The 19930-nt window shown below is 44.8% G+C and overlaps 3 protein-coding genes across 3 annotated transcripts; 2 read left to right on the forward strand and 1 right to left on the reverse strand.

Moving 5' to 3' along the window:
* Nucleotides 1-3268: 3268 nt before the first annotated feature.
* On the reverse strand, nt 3269-7672 carry LOC136523432 (protein MICRORCHIDIA 6-like). The gene is made up of 17 exons (XM_066517118.1): nt 7423-7672; nt 7148-7216; nt 7040-7080; nt 6876-6957; nt 6544-6633; nt 6384-6459; nt 6215-6293; nt 5985-6119; nt 5610-5708; nt 5220-5321; nt 5004-5150; nt 4785-4877; nt 4524-4687; nt 3973-4417; nt 3791-3867; nt 3644-3686; nt 3269-3568 (listed from the first exon to the last, which is right to left on the reverse strand). The coding sequence occupies exons 1-17, from the start codon at nt 7670-7672 to the stop codon at nt 3470-3472; spliced, it is 2091 nt and encodes a 696-aa protein (XP_066373215.1). The 3' UTR covers nt 3269-3469.
* Nucleotides 7673-11463: 3791 nt separating this feature from the next.
* LOC136523433 (uncharacterized) lies at nt 11464-13010 on the forward strand (the record flags this gene model as incomplete). The annotated part of the gene is made up of 2 exons (XM_066517119.1): nt 11464-12019; nt 12922-13010. Coding segments are annotated over 2 exons (645 nt in total), but the record flags the coding sequence as incomplete, so codon positions are not given.
* Nucleotides 13011-13436: 426 nt separating this feature from the next.
* Nucleotides 13437-16695, forward strand: LOC136521766 (uncharacterized). The gene is made up of 2 exons (XM_066515542.1): nt 13437-13709; nt 15273-16695. The coding sequence occupies exon 2, from the start codon at nt 15406-15408 to the stop codon at nt 16351-16353; it is 948 nt and encodes a 315-aa protein (XP_066371639.1). The 5' UTR covers nt 13437-13709; nt 15273-15405; the 3' UTR covers nt 16354-16695.
* The last annotated feature ends 3235 nt before the right edge of the window (nt 16696-19930 follow it).

Raw genomic sequence — 19930 nt, forward strand, 5'->3', positions numbered from 1 at the left:
GTTGCCCTACACGCCAGGGACGGCGTGTACGGAGGCTGCTGATGCTCTTCTACGATCCCAGGATGAGGTCCTGGCCGAGGTTCGCCAACGTCTTTTGCAGGCCCAGCAGTTGTCAAAGAGGTATTATGATGCAGGGCATCGCGATGTGGAGTTCCAAGTGGGTGATTAGGTCTGGCTGCGGTTGCTGCACCGCACGGCGCAGTCCCTTGAGCCGGGCACCAAAGGCAAGCTCGGTCCCCGCTACGCAGGGCCCTTCCACGTCCTGGAACGCATCGGTCGGGTGGCGTATCGTCTGCAGCTGTCGGAGGGTGCTCGTTTACATGATGTCTTCCACGTGGGCTTGCTCAAGCGCCACAAAGGGGACTCGCCAGCAACGCTGGGCGTCCTTGAGCTGACCCTGGACGGTCGGCTGCTGCCAGCTCCTACCAAGGCGCTCCGGGCTCAGCAACGCCGGGGGTGCCTGGCACGTACTCATCTAGTGGCGCGGCTTCTCCGAGGAGGATGCAACATGGGAGTCCATCGACGAGTTCCGCACCCTCTACCCCGACTTCCAGCTCGAGGACAAGCTGTTTGCGCAGTCGGGGAGAGATGTTATGACCGACACCTATTATACAAGGCGTACAAGGCGTAGGCCTATGACTGGCTAGGGGCTGTCGGCCAGGGGGCCTGGGGGCCTAAAAGCCCATAGTTATTTTATGTATTCCTATTATTATTAGAGAAATTATTATTAGAGAGAAGTATAAATACTTGTAAAGACTTTGAGATTGGATTAAGCAGAAACAGAGTTGTTTCCGGCTTCCTGAAGGGAGCCGGGATTTTCTAACCCTAGCCGCCTCCTGCTGTTGTCGTGTGTGAACAGTGACGCAACTACTGTAGCACCGCTAGATTTCTAGGGCTACAGCAACAGCCGCCGCACTCTCGCCGCCACAGCCCCTCGCTGCCGTCGAGAGTACAGACCACGTCCTCTCCTCTTCCACCCCTATAACTTATGCAGTAACGCCGATAGGGTATCAAGTCCTATCAACTTCACTTCAAAAATGAGCTGTTAGTATTGCTCAACCTGGATTTTTGGGCTCTCATTTTAGTCTTGTGGCTTGGTGCTTACGTTTACATGTTCTGAATTCTGCAAAACTTAAAGAATGAATACTTTTGTCTATGTATTCTTCATGTTGTTAAATATTCTGCAAATATTAATGTGAACATTGAAGTCTGTGATCTGTAAGTTTTGATGTAGGGGGAACATGAAGATTCTGTTGCTAAACACTGAAGCTTTCAGGAGTTCGTTTTGTTATGCTATATAGGATAGCCCTGTGTATTTTAGTTATGTAGTATTTTTTTTAGATAATGGATAGAAATCTTTTAAATGCGTATATTGTGATGGATTTGTGGTCATACAAAAATGGATCGAGTTCGGAACGATGATATATGTGATCGTCTAGAGGTAGCACCAATTGAAGAAAAGCTTGTGCAACATCGGTTGAGGTGGTGGCCATGTCCAAATGAGACCTTCAGAGGCACCAGTGCATTGTGGAGTCCTAAGCTAAGTTAATAATATGAGGAGAGGTAGAGAAAGACCGAAATTGACATGGGGAGGTAATAAAAAGATATTTGAAACATTGGGATATACCTAGAGATGTCTAAATAGGAGTGCTTGGAAAACAGCTATTGAAGTGCCTGAACCATAACTTAGGGTTTTTGGTGAGTTTCAACTCTAGTCTACCCTAACTTGCTTGGACTGAAAGTTGTTGTTTAGAAATCTTTAGTTATGTAGTATATCTGATAAACCTGAGCTTACGCTCCGCTTTCCTCTGTTCAGAGCTGTTGCTTCTGTTCAAAAAAGAAATGTTGAAACTGCTGAAAATTGTGCAATGCAGAGTAGCATTAGTGACTTTGCTGTCGCTGTAGTTTCACCAACAATTGCAACCTGGCATTGTTTTTCTTCCCTTAATGCTTCGTTCGGCTTACCCCATATTCGATATGTTCGGCTTCTTTTTTCAGCCGGAACAGTATTTTTTTCTCACAACAAGTCAGCTAGAACGGTGTTTTCAGCCAGTTTCTATCAAAATTCTGTCAGCCAAACGGGGCCAATGATCTCATGATTCTGACAATTTTAATGTTTGGTGCTCTTCTGGAGCTGTTGTCTTGATTCATCAAATTTTGTTCCATCGCTCATTGTGCAGGTAGAGTCAAAAAGAGTTCTGTCAGATTTCCGAACAGATTTTAGTTCCTGCCCTATCAGAGTTTCATTGGCTGAAGTGTCGTTTGGGTTTGTGAGGAGCGGATTCTTTATGCTGCGTAGAAATCACACTGTAAACGATGAGTTTTTTTCCTAGAGATTGTTTGAGGTGAACTTGATCCAGCTACCCTTCAGGAAATGGAGAAATTAGGAAACTTCACCCGGAAGCCGAATTGGTCAAAATGAGTTCTGTCTCTACAAGTCTACAACAATGGTAGGCCCAAAATTATCCATCAGCCCGGCCCAAGACGAAATACAGGCCCGTATACTATCTCATGGTATCCATCAGCCCGGCCCAAAAGTGGTGGGCTCTTCTCGTTCCCCTGTCAAAACTTCGGCGATGATCGCTGGAGCAGCTTTTCCGAGCAAATAACTGATTTACTGACCAATTCAATGCCCTTCTGCGTTGATCTATTTAGTATGCTGTGTGATTGGCTTGCACGATGGATAGTCTAGTGGTGACAAGGGAAAGCGATTCCCTAAGAAAATTCACGTATGGGTGAAAACGGTACGGATATTTTTCGACCGTATTCGAGACCGAATCTGTTTAGAGGAGTTGATCTGTCCGTATCCGAATCCGGATATTCAACATCCCACACCATATCTGTATCCGAATACTCAAATTGCATATTTACGATGTTGATATCCAACCGTCTCCTATCCGGTATGGTTGACACTATCCGTATTCGAATCCGAATCCGGACAGAAATATGAAAACAAATGTAATATCAGCGATATCCGTCCGTATCCGATCCATTTTCATCCCTAAATTCATAGGTCAATATTGTTTCTGAATATTTGGGCGAGCATACCATTACGGTATTCCTTATGAAATTTCACACAGGTCAATGTTCATGGTCCTTTCAGAACACTAGAACTTTTCAAGATTCTTGCAGAAATTTGACTGCTTCCTACATAATTTAAATCATTTGAAATCTTTTCAAGATTCTTGCAGCAATTTGACTGCTTCCTACAGAATTTAAATCATTTGATTTTTTTAACGGAAACCAACACGGGAGAAGAAACCAAGCAGAGCTTCTGAGCACACATGCCTTTCGCGCTATGTCTAGTACTTTACAGTGTACACCGGCAGCCGGCAGGCCGTCCAAAAGCACCGTAGTGTTCGGTTATCTGGCATGCTGAATATGACCATACATACATGTCATGAAGAGCTAGGCACGAGGTCAGGTTCAATGGCAAACCGCGCGCGCCAGGTGACTTGGGAAGCGACGCCTAACGCAGTGCCGGCACAGCTGACACCGAAACGTGTTCGTCCAGTAGGCTCTTGTACTGCTCCCGCGCCTTCTCAATTTCGAGCCGCAGATTTTGTTCCTGTTCGACACAAATAATCACATGGCCAGGTTCAATTCGTCATACTCGTCATCACAGGAAGGCAGAGAATTTTACCTTGAGTAGTAGCTCCTTCTCGGCCGTCTCAAAATGCGAGCACCTATAGAGAAAAAAATACAAAACAAAGAAATGCATTAGACACCACTTTGGCAAAACCACTATAGGATGAAATTAAACCAAAGCAAGATTAGTTGTTAGGCTCACTCTTCATGGAGCATCTGGTTTTCCATCTTCAAGAAGGAAAATTCCCTCAGCTCTCGTTCTCCCATATACTGGCATACCTGTTTCGCCAAGAGATCGAAATCAATATAACATAGAGATCGCATAACAATCAAGGCATGTACTAGCTTAGATGAACAACAAGGCTGTCTGTACTTACTACTAACCTGATCAGTAGCGGAGCTGCTGCCAGCCAAATCCTGCATAGCCTGCCTTTTAATCGCAACCGTCAGAGCAGCTTCGTCATTCCTCCTCTTCCTTGTCTCTGCCGAACCGGTGCCAGGCGTCATGGAAGGTGAGCTCGTCTGGTTGGCCTGCACGGTCTGCATGTTTGGCGGGGACGGAGAGCACCCCATAGGCTCTCCTGGTGCAACAGGTTCTGTTTTGACTGACGCTGAGTGGAAAACAGGAGGCGCAAAGGCGATCGGAACTGCGTTCACGTATTTGCTGTGGGATCTCAAGGGTGGCGTCGGATCAGGTGAACTCCACTCTGATGGTTCTTGAGCAGTGCCATTTGCTATTGGCAGCATCATCACTGCAGGAGGAGCAGGAGTGGGAGCTGCACTCCTGCGTGGCGTTTTCACATATCCAATCTTGTGACTGTGAATATCCCTAAGGAAGAATCGAGACATTTACATGGTGGCATTTGAGGCGAAGCAAGAATTGTATTGGTGCTAGTAGATTTGGGAGAAACAGATAGCAGGAACCTGGAACTTACCAGTACTCATTAGTCATGTCCTTCAGGCGGTTGATCAGCCTCTGAAACAGCTGCGACTTCTCAAAGTCTTGTTTGTCATGAGTGGGCTTGATGAAGCCTGCCTCTAGTACTCCGGAGACGCCTCTACCTTTGCTGCTTGCAGAACTCAGAATTCTATGAAATGGCTGTAGTAGATTTTTTTAAAATGAAATGTTAGAAAAAGATAATAGTGTAGAACTTATTTTCATGAAGTGATTCAATGCAAGGGGTCAGGAAGCTCACCAAAATAAGGCGATTTTTATGGTAGATATTAAATCCGTGCACGCTAATAGTTGGGGAACCATTTAAGAATCCAATAGTTGTAAGAACCCCAGCCTGAATCAACCAAAGAGAATGCAAAAAGGAGAAACAAGAACAGAAGTATGAAACCCAGTATTCATACGGTAAAAAGTAAACCAACAAGTTATGTGCTCAAGTAAAAAAAGATAAACTAAGGCAAACCTCCTTTATTCCGCAACCTTGGGGTTTATAAGTGATGCATTCAGGATACATTAGGTCAGCGACAATGCTATGACGCTTAACTTCTTGCCCTCGAAGTATGATTCTAAAGTAATCTGGTAGCTGCAGATACAACACAGAAGCGTAGACCTGCAGAATGCTATGTCAGCAACCAATTCACAGGTATTGTGTGGGAGTGGTAAACTATATGACACTCACCCTAAGAGAATAGCGTAGTCGATTTGCCAAATGGTTCTCATTAGTCCTTTTCACAGAGTTACTAATTTCTTCTGGATTTGGTGCTCCACTAATCATAATATCCTGAAATACAAACAAATCCCAAGAACTTTGATGAGCAGCCTAGCGGCAAACACCAAACACATGTAAGAACGCACTCTGACAATATTCAACATAAACAAATAGAAGAAAATAAACTCCTCTTAAAAAACATTCTACAAAACACAATAAATTTTAAAATATCAGTTTTACACAGCTGGTAAAAATTGTCCAAGAGAAGCAATCATCAAAGTTAAGTATATTACTTTAACAGCAAAAACAATGATTACGCTAAAACATTCAAGTGGTATACTCCATATTTGATTGTTATACCTCTGGGTTCATGTCAAAGTCGAGCTCCAATTTACCATCATCGTTGGACCACAAATTGAACACTATAATCTTGGTGCCATGTGGACCAATGTCACAAAACTGCTCATCAACCATAGATTGCAACAACCATTAGAATTTTGGATAATCGATATATTAATAATAAATACTAAATCACATTGCAGTAGCTACACCAATTGTTGAATTTTACTATTTTAAATGCTTTTCTATACATGAGTTGTGGCATGTATTGAATTAGCGAGCAATCTATCCAGCTTGTACCTTCGGAAGGTCTAAGTTTGCTGATCTAATAAATAGTGTTTTTTTAAACAAAATATTGTATCTCTAGACTTCAAAAGGATGGCAGGTTTAGCATACATTCTGCATCAGCTCTTCTTCTGTTGCAAAAGGGGACCATTTCAACAACACTGACAAATTTGAGGAGAATAGCTCTGAACCATGACGCTCCAATCTCTGAGTTTGTCCTTTCATTAGATTGCATTTATAATCCACCTAAGAAGAGAAAAGGTGTCATCAGAAATAAGGGAAGTGGGTATACATGTAGTTTTTTATGCCAAACAAATAAAAAATAAAATCACACAACGTACCACAGGAACTACAACATCTGTCTGTCCAGTTTCCACCAAGAAAGTGTAAGATAGGAGGCCAATGGATTGTGTAGGCTCACTGAGAACAAGTAATAACTTGCCATTATTTCAATGGACAAAGAAAAGTAGTTCGCAAAAGGAAACAGATCTAAGTGAGTTTATATGGTACCCGCTCTTTGTGCAGCGGCTAAAAACAATAGCATCTGCCCCAAGCCGCATTGTGCTAGTCTTAAATCCATTTCCATCTACTCAGAGTAGTAAATGCCAAAATGTTAGACAATTGGTTTTCAGAAGATGACTTGCAGATTATAACACAAAGTTGGCAATACATTGTCCAATCGAAGATCCTGATTGTTTCTCTGAAAATCCAAAGCTCATGCACCGCCTCAAAGAATCAGGATCCATGCCTCCACCATCATCTGTATGGTAGCCGGAAATTACTGCACTCTGTCAGTTTTAAATTCATATATACGTGTATATCCATATTTGCCTAATTTTTTAAAGTAAGCTTCATTATAGTGCAAGCATGAGCAAACTCTCTAGTTCCTACAAACTCCATAAAAAACCGTGAAGTTTATAAGTTTGTATTTTGGTTTATTAATCCAATCAAATATCATTTAAAATAATGCTATCACATTAATTATAATATAACAATCAGAACCTTGAATTAGTAAAGCTGGTGATCCATTCCGTTTGTCGATGACTTTGTCCAACAATATTGTTGTAGCACCACCAGTTTCTATCTGTTTGTCAAAAAAAATCCAGTCACACATTTAACCCAGAATAATCAAAGCGTGTGGCTTGACAATGAATCTGTTCAATTACCTCATCCACAGCGTTATCCAACAACTCTGCCACGGCTGTAACAAGGAAAAGGAAGTAAGACACAATGCAATAGTGGGAACGGTGAAACTACACAAAAGCTTACCTCCAATGGCCATTTATGCGAAGTTGCGTTGGAGTGGAGAAATTCAGGGTGGATGCACATGCGATTCTGCACACCTGCAACGGAGTAAAGTGGTCAACATCGAGCGTAGAGGCATACATGCTACGAAGAAATAACAGAATTCGCACAAAAAAAAACTTCAGCATAGTGACATACTCGGAGGCTGCGGCGCAGAGCCCGTCGCCGCCGCGTCATAATATCGCCGGCGCTCCAGAATTCCTACTCAACCGCGGTGCAAGGCAAGGACGGCGAGCCGAGGCACCCTCGAGTGCCTCATCGGCGCCACTGGTTCGGCCGCCGACACCGCCCGACAGCTCCGAAGCGGCCCGGTTCAGGACGCACGCTGCTGCTTGAGGCTGAGCTTGCGGTTGCAGGCCGGCTAACACTCGAGCGCCACCGTGCTCCGATGGCAACGCCGGCGGCTGACGGGCGCTAGGGCCGTGGAGGCTCCGCTGTATGGCGGTGGCCGTGATGGGGGAGACGAAGGGCTTGGTGTCTCTGTGCGCGTCCATGTGTAGCACCTCGGCACTTCCGCGTGGTGGTTCCTGTTCAAATGGAATGGCAAGTAGGAGTAGTGGGGGCGGTTAGTGAGGACGTGAACATGTAATGCAGTTGCAAACCTGCAACACCATGTATGGTAAAATCGTGAATACACAATGAAGAATTTCTTATAATTTCTTAATAAACCAGAAAAAACTTTTCATGTAATTTGGTCAGATGGAGATAATTACGAAATGGGGTCTCTGTTGAGTTGTGACCCAAAATTCAGTTATGTATAAGATAAAAGCTAACTTCTACCAGAGCAAAGCCGGATGCCCAAGATTAATGCGGCCCAGCACCGCCCAGCACCAGCGGTGAAGAGCCGGTTTGCATGGCCGAGCGAGTCGCCGCCTCGCCGGGACACCAACGGGCAACGGCCGACGCGAGCACGCGGAGATCGGCGAGCCGGCCGACGACTCAGAACGCAGACACGGGCCGGCGACGGCGACGCAAATGGCGAAGGGCGCCGACCCGAGCCGCTAATGCGCGGACACTCGCGGTCGCAGTCCCGCCGAAAGTCCAATCGACGGGGCAACGCACTGACGCCTGACAGAGGCCGCGGCCAGACGAACGGACGGGACGGTTAAGCCTATTTTTTTTTACCGTGTATATATATTTGTCCTCTTCAGTAAGGTTTCTTTTTTTTAATTAATAGATCTAATCTAAAGATGCCTAGAGAATCGCAACGGTATAATTAAGAGATCTATCTAAAGATACCTTGAGAATTGGAAAGGTCCTAAGCAATTAAGCAAGCAATTAAGTACATGATGGAAGACAGAGAAGCCAATCTGAATAAGGAACACAACCAGAACTATAAACACACAAAAAAAACTTTACCTGTGGAATGCAGTTAAATCTTGATCTTTTGCCTAGTTGCCTCCCAATTGCAGTTTGATATAGATTAGATATCAGATAAAAGAAAAGCTCCAAAACTTTCAGTGATCCTTTGTATGCTCAGATCTTTTTTTGGTTGCTCTCCAACTGCAGGTCTCACTTTTGATATAGATCCAGATCAAACAACCCAATGCTTTTCAAGGGTTCTTGATATGATCACTCCTTCAATGCCAATGATTTTTGCACTTGATCACCTTGATGATGATGATGACAAAACTAAACCCTAGCACCTGCAAATAATCTTGTACTTGTGAGGGAGGGCATCATAGAATCCTAAGTTGCATATTTATAGGCTAGGGAAACTACCCTTTGGACTTTTTTGGTAGGGAACTAACTCTAGATCTATTGGTACCAATCAGCCCTATATACCAATTAGAATTAGTAAGCCCTGAAGGAAAGTTATCTTCAAGAATCTGATTGGCCAAGGAGAGTCCAAGTCCATCACACATGAAGAAAACTTAATAACCAAGAAAGCTAGTTCCCTTGATATGATCTTTTGTCAATTATACCATACTAGCAAATGTGCTCGTACGTTGCAACTAGGAAATCGGACTATGTATCATCTAGACGCGAGTAGTTCTAACTCGTATAAACACAGGTTATGAGTTTAGGTCACATACGAGATACCGAGGGCGTGACCCAATACGTCTTGGAATTAGACTCCGTGTTGACAATCGTTAGACTGAGTTGTTTCACGTCACATACCGGACACGGAGGATGTAAGTGCAGTTTTGGAAAGTAAAAAAGTGAGATGAAAAAAACTTTCCACTATCTAGGTAGTTTAGGGAGGGGTTGGACAAAAAAATATCATAAATTTTGACTCTTTAATATTAGGTATAGATATAAATTTTTTTATACAGTCAAAAAGCAAAGTAAAAAAAACCATGCACACGGAGGAACATGCACAAAAAAAACAAGGAAAGGGAGGGGAACCTTGACAATGACTCAGACTCAACAAGAAACAAAAGAAGCCGAAGGGGAACCAGGACTTTGACGATGGCCATGGCGGCGGTGGGAGGGGAGAGGGGAAAGAGAAGGCTGCCGCGGGCGTGGCGTGGTGGTGTGCGTCGGCGGGGGCGAGGGCGGGGACAAGAACGAGGGCCGATGGTTGACGGCGGGGGAGGACGTGGGCGCGAGGCAGACGACGGGTCACACGTTAGCATCGTTCTTATTTCATTATCTATCTAATAGTATTTACTATTCGGTATATAGATGATACGCAACCTCGCATGTTGCAACACGATGTATATCAGCCTGTTCGGGAGGCCGTAAACGATCGTGGATTATTTACTGCTGGCTGGTTTGGTGTGAGAGGAAAACACTGTTCCCGGCTGGAAATTTACGATCGTTTACGAGCAAGCGAAACAGGCTGTTGTCGGATTTAATTGGACTTAGTCCAACCTTAGTGTAATTAAATTCTAAGGCCATGATTAATCCTGTGCGAGGGTATCTACTTTTTTATATTAAAAAAGTTGAAAGTTTTGCGTGTTAACTATAGGCGCACATGTTTTACAAGTGCAAACTAGAAGAATAGGAAGCAGGAGTGAGGGACGACCATTTATAATACTCCTTCTATTTTAAATTATAGGTTATTTTAAATTTTCTAAGCATATAGCTGAAAAATTAAAATTTGAAATAGAGAAAAATATTAGTTCGAGATTGATATTTTTTTAGACATTTACTTAAACCTAATAACTAATACGCTTTGACTCTTTTTGACCACGGTCCACGACAAGCCTCTTTCAGTTCTGGATTTGTCTCCCGTCCTCGGTCCTCCCCAGTGCAGTCCACTACCGCACCTTGCTTCTCCCCCAACGCTCGTCTCGAACTCCCTCCTCCGGCTGCCCCTAGATCGACCGCCTCCACCCCAATTTCTGGCCACTGGCCACCGTATCTCCACTCTCCAGCACCCCATCACCATCCCTCAACCATCTCAGGCTGTTCCAATGGCGGATCGGTAGCTACCTCCTCCATCCCAGCCTCGGAGAACTCCAGACCGCAGTCCTCCGCTGCGACAGCCGGCGTCGGAGTCGGCTCCACCACCTCCCCTCTCCGACCGCCCATTTGGCCACCTCGAGTAAGTGGCAAGGCCTCATTGCTCCTTTCTCTGTATTCTCATGTTTAGGGCCGGAATCAGCGGCGGTCGGCGGATCTACCTTTTGGGCCAACACTAGGTTTTCAATTGTTCTATCTAAACTTGGTAATAGAGGATATATAAGGAAATAATGCAGAAATATTTTCAATGTTGAGTACCAGTACTGAGATCTAGTGTACACCCATAGTTTCTGAATCATTGTCTTGAAGAAATTGCACGACTTGTCCTGAATAGTAATATATCTGACTTCACAATTGTTTTTACAGATGCTCTCGTATCTTGAGGGTATGCCCCTGCTATAAAAATACAAAATGCCATCTGGCTTTTGCATCTAAAAGTGGAATACCTGGCAACATTGTTATTGCGAGAACATTAGGTCGTTGCAAATGTGATTGTATTTTCCTCGCAATTCGTTGTACTCCTGCTTCTAGTTGATTCTGGTTGTCGTTGGAGGAGAAGATCGTGGGTTCTACTTTAGCAGTTTAGCTTGGCACCATGAGTTCTAAACAAGCCTAAGTAGAGTTGCAGTACCGTATTTGCTACCAAACAAATGGATATGGTTGTTTCTTGACAACTGGACTGCTGGTGCTCCCATTAGAGACTGCAATGATCAAGCATAAGTAGCACTGTGTAGAGCAAATGGACTTTGTTCTGGTCTAATGGTTTGCTGGTCATCTTCATATTTTGATTGTACTGCTAAATTATTTAGTGTTGCTTGCAACCATTTGCTATGTTAAACTCTGAACCCTATGAATTTGCTTCAGAACTTGATGATGGCAGCTGCTGCAGTCTTTATCTTGGTCAGACCTCCCTCCAGAGCTCCTGGGCCTTGTCCTTAGGCGCCTCCCCTCCCTAGCTGATCGTGTTCGAGTGAGAGCAGTCTGTCACCCGTGGCGCACCAATGCCCGACTGCAGTCCCTGCCCCCTCCACTCCCGTGGCTAACCCTCCCTGATGGGACCTTTTTGAGCATCCCAGATGCTGAGATCATCCGAATGGCTGTACCAGATGATGCACGCTGCTATGGTTCCATTGACAACTGGCTCTTCCTAATGCAAAGATATGGAGGGTGCTCATTGATGAATCCTTTCTCAAAAGCAACACTGGACCTTCCTAAGCTAGCCACTGTTTGGCGTGAAGACTGGTTCAATCAGGACCCCCGACGTAATCCTCTGTTTTATAAGGTCGTGGTTCCCTCACCCCTGGACACCTCACCAGAATCCCTTGTTGCCGTGCTGATCTTGGACGATGGTAATGGCAGTAGAGTTTGTATTTGCCAGCCACCAGTTGCTACAGACATGTCCAGAGGCGGGAGCATTGGAACCAGTGCAGGTACCTGCATGATGTTATTTTCTTCAATGGGAAGCTGTATGGAATTGCTTTTTGTGACAAGCTTCTTATGTTTGAGATTGGTTATGACCTCGGCAATAAGCCGAAGATCTCATCCACTGAATGCATAATCAACTCAATGGATGCTTATTTACGGGACTTGCCCCACTCCTTATCCAGAGAAAAGGTGTATATGATAAGGGAATATGTGGTTGAATGTTGTGATAGGCTGTTGAGGGTTATTCGATTTATTCACAATGATTGTCCCCCTTCTAGAAGTCTTTTCTTCGAACATCATCGCACTGTTGGATTTGCTGTCTTTGAGGCAGATTTGAGCACCAATCCTGGTCAATGGAGACGGGTCAATAAGTTGGGTGGCCAAGCGCTTTTCGTTGGCCGGCATTTCTCTAAGTCTTTTGCTGTTGAAGAGTACGATGGTATTCAAGAGGATTGCATATATTTCATGTGTGACTATCCTTGGCCAGATTACGCTGGAGATCCTCTTCGTGACTCTGACGTGTACAACATGAGAAATGGGATGATCACTCTGTTGTTGTCAGAGAACGCACCAGTGCCGCATTATAATGGTGGCCAGTGGCGTCCAACATGGATATTCCTGCTGATCCTATATAATCAAACCGTCTTAGCTTTGTTAGTGTATTGGGATTATGTAACACTATGTATTATGTACTCTGAAATATTATCTGATGTCTAGTTAGAACATTAGTGATTTGTTGTTGAACCATAGTACTAACTATTATCTATTCTTCAGGACTCATGTATTATGTGCATAAGCTATGTTTAGTGCTAGTATTCGTTTTTTTAGTTTGAATTTTGGTACCTGAGCTGCCTGAGCTTCTGCTGTTCTTTCATATGCTCTGAGATTTCTGGTCCGTTTTAATAAGATGAGACTCAACAAATTGTTGTCATTGCTGAAATTGGTGCCAGCAGCAAAACTGATGAGCCTGACTGTTTGGTGTCGCCTGAGTCATAGCTGGCTGGTATTTGTTTTGCTACTGATCTCATGATTTTGAGGACTCTATTAGGTTTTTGGTCCCTCCCTGGAGCTGCAGCTTTAGGTCGTCAAATTTGTTGGATCGTCCTATGCAGCTTCAGAGCGAATATATGAGTTCTCTGTCAAATTTGTTTTGCTTTTATGTTGTGTGGACCATTTGTTTCTTTTTTTTCTTTTTTTGGCGAAGTTCCAGTGCGCCTGTTGTTTAATTCGTCAAAGATCGTATTGTGCGATACTGAACCAAACATGAGCTTTCTGTCTGATTTTGGTTGAATCCCTGCAGATTTCATACAGTAAATTAGTACTGCAGGATTTGCAAAAAAAAAAAGGAAAAAAATAGAAAAAGAGACTGAAACGGAGCTTCTCGGCCCGACACGAAGGCCCAAGAGCGGAATCATCCTCTCCTGTCTCCCCTTCCTCATTTTTGTCGGCTGCTTCTCTCCACCGCCGATCCGACAAACCCTCGCCACCCGCTGTTCGTCCTCGGCGATGTAAGCCTAGCTGCAGAAGATCGGCCCTCCGACCCTCCTCTGCTGTCCACAGCTGTTCTACCTGTGCGCTGCCTCATCGGCGAATCCCGCCGGTTGCTGCAGCATTCGCACCCCGGTCGCGTCCTGTTCGCGCAAGCGCCGGCGCATCTCGCCGCAGCAGGGCACGAGCGGCTGTTGGTAGTCCCTGGTAGCAGTCCGTCCCCTTCCTTCTTTCCTTCCTATTGCCTCACTTCTAGATTGTCGAGTGCCATTAGATTCGGTTTATGTCTCCCTGGTCCCTGTCCCCTTTTCCGACTAATTTAACTACAGTAGCTTGGTGTGGGTTTTTGCTTCATTAGAACTGCAACTTCGTCATTTTTTTAGGATATAATATCTCATAGGTCGATATAGTTTCTGAATATTGTACTGCAACTGCAATTACATAACATGAGTTCATTACTTCAGTTTGCTTTCCCCACTCTGAAGCATAGAGATTTTGAAGGATTCAGGCAATTCCTTAGCAATATGACATACTTTAGTCTGGCTCATTGTTTATGTAGAAAAAAAAATCATCAGTTCTGTTAATAAATGAGATTGCCCAAGATGAACTAGGTATCCTTTTATCAAAAGAAGAAAGAAACAGAATGCACCAATTCTCAGCTAAAGAGGCATTGAGCCTAGGCGAAGCGGAGTGTCCACCCACATATCCCACCGATCGAGATATGCTCAGTCCATATCGCATTATCTTTTTTTCTCAAACACGCAAAATATTGTGTATCATTTCATTAAGAAATAAGCCAATACCAGGGGGAGGGGATGGGAGGTTGTTGTTAGAGAAACCCCCGAAAGACACAAACCGACCCAAGATGCACGGTCGCAATACACACCCTGAAAAAAACTATCACACACCCTAAAAAAGACTATCACACACCCAAAAAAAACTATTACAAGGATAGCACCAGCAGCAAGCCTGCCATAGCGTGCAACCAAACAACCATAAACCAAGACCACTAGCCTAATGGGGTGCCTGGTAAGTAACTCATGCAGTCCTTTTGCTCCAACAACGCACCAAAGAATGCACCCATTTGTGACTGTTTGCCGCACCACTGAGATACTTGGATTTGCATAAATGAAGACACAGTTGATGTGATGCTTCTAAATTTCTAAAGCCACAAGAGTATTGAGTGAATTAAGCCCTTTCCTGACCTCCGTAGATACCTTGTTTACTGCCCTGTACCACCAGCAAGGTTGGGGGTGTGATGGCAATGAGGCCCAACCACTGGAAAATTATCAACCAAACCTGTCAAGCAATCACAGGAGATCAACAGGCGCTAAATTGATTCTTCCTCCTTGCCACAAAGAGGGCAGTCTGCCGGATGAGGGAGTCTTCTTTTCTTTTTAGGGTGTTTGATTGGCTGTTTGGCTAGAGGAATGAGGTGATCCATCACCTTCTCATTGCACCCATGTTTCGTTTGAGGTATGGAACGGGTTGATCCATCATCACCTCATTCCTCACAGGCACATGATTATATAAGAATGAGGGAATGTTCCATCCCACCGAATTCATGGTATGAACTATGATGGACCATTCCATCTAGGGTGAGTTCATCCATCAAGGCAAACACCCTTATGTCTTAATGCAGGAATAAGTTCAGCGGTAGTTGTTTGCTTGAATTGTGACCTACACTTAATATCACTGCACATGCCAGTGCACATGGTTAAATTTTCTGCTTACGTTGTGAACCATGAACCTTGTTTCATTTCTTTCTAGGCTTGGGATCTCTTGTGATGAAGACCACACAATCTTCATCGTGGCCAGACCTGCAGCCAGAACTCCTTGGACTTGTCCTCAAGCGGCTGCCCATCCTGGCTGACCGTGTTCGACTGAGAGCAGTCTGCTGGCCATGGCGCTCCAAGCTCGCCTGCAAGCACTACCCCCTCTGAACCCGTGTCTCATCCTTTTTGATGGCAGCTTCCTGAGTATCCCAGGTGGTGAAATTATCCGAATGCCTGAACAATATGATGGTTGCTGCTATGGTTTCATTAACAACTGGTTGTTCGTTGTGAGAAGTGATGGTGGATGCTCACTGGTGAACCCTTTTTCCAAGGCCACGGTGGATCTTCCTAAGGCCATGGGCATGGAGCTATTTAATAAATACTCCACACGCAATCCATGTCGGTATAAGCTTGTTGTTTCCTCACCCCTGGACTCATCACCAGATTCCCCTGTAGCTGTGCTGTTCCTGAATGATGGTGGTTACACTACAATTGGTGTTTGCCAACCACCAATTGCCTTTGACTTCTCCAGAGGAAACTTCCTAGATCGATTTCAGCGGCTCATTGATGTTACATTTTTTGATGGGAAGTTTTATGGTCTTGATTTTGGTCAAAATCTCATAAGCTTTGAGATTAGTTATGGCCTTGGTAGTAAGCCAAAGATTTCATCCATAGAAAATGTAATTAACTCCATGGATAACATACCTGACCTGCCCAAGCCCCTGTCAGAGAAGGAACGTATGGTCACCAAATATCTAGTTGAATGTTGTGGTAGACTGTTGATGGTGATACGATGGCTTGAGATTCCCCGGAGGCTTTTAGCAGCCAGAAATTACTTTGAGCATGTTCGCACTACTTCATTTGAGATCTTTGAGGCAGATTTGAGCACCAACCCCAACCAATGGAGACGTGTCAAAAATTTAGGTGGCCAAGCACTCTTTGTTGGTAGGCGTTGCTCCAAGTCTTTCCCTGCTGGAGAAGGCAATGGAATTCAAGAGGATTGCATATACTATTTCATGTCTGACTATCTTTGGCCAGATCACCCTGAAGATCCTCTTGGAGACTCTGGTGTGTAAAATGGGATGATTATACCTTTGTTGTCACAGACTGCAACAGTTCCTCGTCATCTGCGTGGCCGGTGGAGTCTGACATGGTATTTCCCTGCTGATGCTGTGTGATGGACTCAGCCTATCTTGCTTAGTGCCTTGGGATTATGTAGTATGTACTCTCATGTAATCTCTGTGGTTTTGTTATCGGTGCCTTAAGAGATTTTCGTACCGTATTTAGGACTATGTATTATTATATCTACTCTCCAAGACTCAAGTATTATCTGCATACGCTATATTTTAATCTAGACATGCGTTTGTGCAAAGTTGTTTCATTAATGTTTATTTATGCCCATGCTGTATAAAGGAGTATGTTTCACCTGGATGTCTGGGTGGATTTGTTTTTAGAAGCAACTTGTTTTGGTTCATGACCTGCGTAATTTGTGGTGACAATGTGATGTCCTGTTCTGCATCCTGCTCCAAATTTTACAAATGAATCAGATTACTGTTCCATCATCAATCAAATACATATATTTCCTTCTGAAATCAATATCTCAACTGAGGAATGGTAATGCTTGCTTCCCTGGACCACTAACCACGTATAGCTGATTAGAATATTTTTCTACTTTCCTATACGGTTATGAAGAATTCATGCTCGGTATTTTTGTGTAGGCTTTGCTAGTTTGCTGTCGTTTGCCAAATTCACTCTGTTCTATTCTAAGCAGCTGCTTGAGCAGCTGCAGCATCAAGCATGGGATTTTTTTGGTCTCGTGGATTATCTGGAAAGAAAGGAATGACAGAATTTTCTAGCGTCCTGCATCAAGACGTATGGCTGACGACTATATGCCGATAATATGCTGTAGCAACAAGGAGCATTTCGTTTCACAGAGAAGGCATCAGTAAATAGTATATATAACCTTATGTTTGGGTTTGCAAGGCCCTAGTTCGGGTTCACCGTTCACGACCAACGTAGTATCCCGTAGCCTGGATACCTCTGTTTTTTTTTTAAGCAAGGATACCTTTGTTTTCCTGATGAAACGGTACGACTGGTAAATGAAATAGCAGTAGCCATCTGGTACTTGCCCTTGCTTTCCGACGATAGATTGCATTCTCACAAATTATTTGCTCCTTATTCTTTTGGAAAACAGTCTTTCATGTCATTTGTTAAATTTGGTCTCATTTGTTGTAGCTACAGCATCACACACGAATTTTATCTCGAATTTCCTGTGGAATTTTTGCATATTTCTTTTGAGATGGAAACTGGGTGGATTTCAGATGCTACAAGTGAAACGCAAACTGAAGAATCATGGGCCAATCGTTCTGATGAACTCGGCCGTAGCCTTTCAAATTTTAACGGCCCAGCCCAACGTTTCCCTTCACTCCCCTCTGTCTCCCACCGGGCCACCGACGATTTGAAAGCCCTCGCCGTCGCTTGCCGGCTGCGCATGCTCTCCCTCGGTCTCCGATCCGCCACCCGTCCCTACCTCCAAAGGCGACCCCCGTCTACCTGCGCCGTACCTCCTTTGAAGAATCCCTCTCGGCGGTTGTGCAGTCAGGCAAGGCAAGGCCGCAGCAAGTATGCGCGAGTCGGTTCCCTGCCTCCTCGCTTCTCTGTGACCGGCCGCCATTGGTCCCAGTTTGGCAGGGAATCACCCACTGAAACTAATCCTGCCAGGAATACTTCAGTAATTTATATAGCAAACTGTCACCAGCATTGAATCCTGCCAGGAATAGAGCTAAACGAATGAGCCCTAAGTCTCCCGCCCCTATCCCCTTATATTCATACCCTTTTCAGGTGGCCTGATTAATTTGGTACGCGGGTTTGATTGACATCTCTATCTCCAGTGACTAAAAATAACAAAGCTTATACACTTTTTGTGCGACAATCCAACCTCGTCTTGTCGCTCTGCCCGTGCGATCCTATGTACGCCGGCTTCCATCGCTTCCCCTGCGACCCCATGCTCTATCCGGTAGGTGGCCCCACCGCCGGCCCTTCATCCTCCTCGGCTCCTCTCGACTCGGTCTCAATACGCCGCCCCTACCCCATTCGCCGCCTCCCCGGCGTCCCCGCCCCTTCCCGTCGACCCTGACCCTTGATCCTAGGAATTTTTACATATTTACCATCATTACGATGTGAGTGGTATAAAAAATACCATGTCAGTGACCCATGTGTCAGTGACACAGTGTAAGATGTCATCCGTAATAGTGGTAAATATGTAAATGCCCCCGCAGTCTCCCTTCGCCCCGCTCGCTCCCGCTCCACCTCCAGCGCCTGCAATCTGCACGCGGCCCTCGCACAAGTGCGCCCAGTCTACACACCCCGTCCCCTGATGTCACGCCCCTACCTGGCTCTACGCCGCCGCCGCCGCAGATGGGACATGGCCCTGCCGCAGTCCCACACGGCCCCATCGTTCGTCACCCCGGCCTCCGGCACCCCCCCCCCCATCGCTCTGCCCCTGCCAAGCTCGACCTTGTTGATGTCTGCGGCCCTACCAACCTGCTTCTCCCTGGCAATCATATAGGTAGACAATGAACCCTAGGTGGTTGGTATTCGAATCGCCACCCAGTCTCCATCTGGATAGCGAAATGATGTGTTGCTTCGATGCAATTGCAGGAGCCACGTGTGGATGGACCTGGATTCGGGAGCACATTGGAGCTGCATTTTTGTGCCTCCTGCACCACCCAGCACCTCATCAACAAGGGTGCCAAGGTCATCCTATCAAGCCACTTGGTGAGTTCCTGGCCTTCCTATATCTCATCTGATTTGCGGAAGTAATGCTCTTCCCACGCATGGACATCTTAGGAACTGCCTTCCTATCATCCGAGTGTTTGTGATAATCTGATTTGCTTTGGTTAAGTAATACTATATACATGGACACATGACACTAGCTATTAGTTGTGACTTTCCTTCAAAACAGCTAATATCACTTCTTTTTTCCGTTGTGAAAGAGAATTATTTTATATGGTCAGGTGCTCACCTAGTCCGATGAACTTAGGGAGGTCTGCTTCCTTGAATCCACAAAGGGGTGCATTATGCATATGCTTGGCTTTGGGGACGTTGTTGTTGTGTGCCCTGCTTGTAGGAAAAGGTCCCCAAATTTTAGTTGGATGTGATGTCATGCTCCAATTTTACATTCAGGTTTGCACTGTCAATTCTCTAGCTTTGCTCTGAGATTAACTATTCGTTATTCGGTGATTTGTCATGGCTTTGCAGGTACTGATCAAATTAGTGAAGCAGGAAATGGCATGAAGATCAATAATACAAGGATGTAGCACAGCTGGGCAAGACGTACCCAAGGTTCATTCAGTTTCCCTCCTAGAACAAGTAACATGTTCATGTTTCCACGATGCTAAGGCCAAAAGGCATGTCATTTTCTGCTTGACATTAAAATAATAATTTGTTTATTAGCAGCTATTTCATACAGCAAATGTCAGGGATCAGCTAAAGGATATAGAAGAAATCTGTATTTCATTGCATTTTTTCCACAAATTTCAGAGTTCAATTGCTAACAATGCAAGCCATAATTGCCAGCTTTCCCTAATTTTTTGCCACTCTTACGTTTGGTGCATATATCTCGTCGGAGCTCAGGCCATCGAGGTCCAATTC

The sequence above is a fragment of the Miscanthus floridulus genome, chromosome 18 (genome assembly GCF_019320115.1).
Source record: "Miscanthus floridulus cultivar M001 chromosome 18, ASM1932011v1, whole genome shotgun sequence".
Lineage (NCBI taxonomy): Eukaryota > Viridiplantae > Streptophyta > Magnoliopsida > Poales > Poaceae > Miscanthus > Miscanthus floridulus.

Bases quoted from the DNA above. Each gene is read 5' to 3' on its own strand.
- LOC136523432 (XM_066517118.1), bottom strand. From the start codon at position 7,672: ATGGACGCGCACAGAGACACCAAGCCCTTCGTCTCCCCCATCACGGCC. The intron at 5,322-5,609 runs GTATAACAATCA...TTTGTATTTCAG, and splicing joins ACTTTGACATGAACCCAGAG to GATATTATGATTAGTGGAGC. The intron at 5,151-5,219 runs GTGAGTGTCATA...AGCATTCTGCAG, and splicing joins GACTACGCTATTCTCTTAGG to GTCTACGCTTCTGTGTTGTA.
- LOC136521766 (XM_066515542.1), top strand. From the start codon at position 15,406: ATGGCGCTCCAAGCTCGCCTGCAAGCACTACCCCCTCTGAACCCGTGT.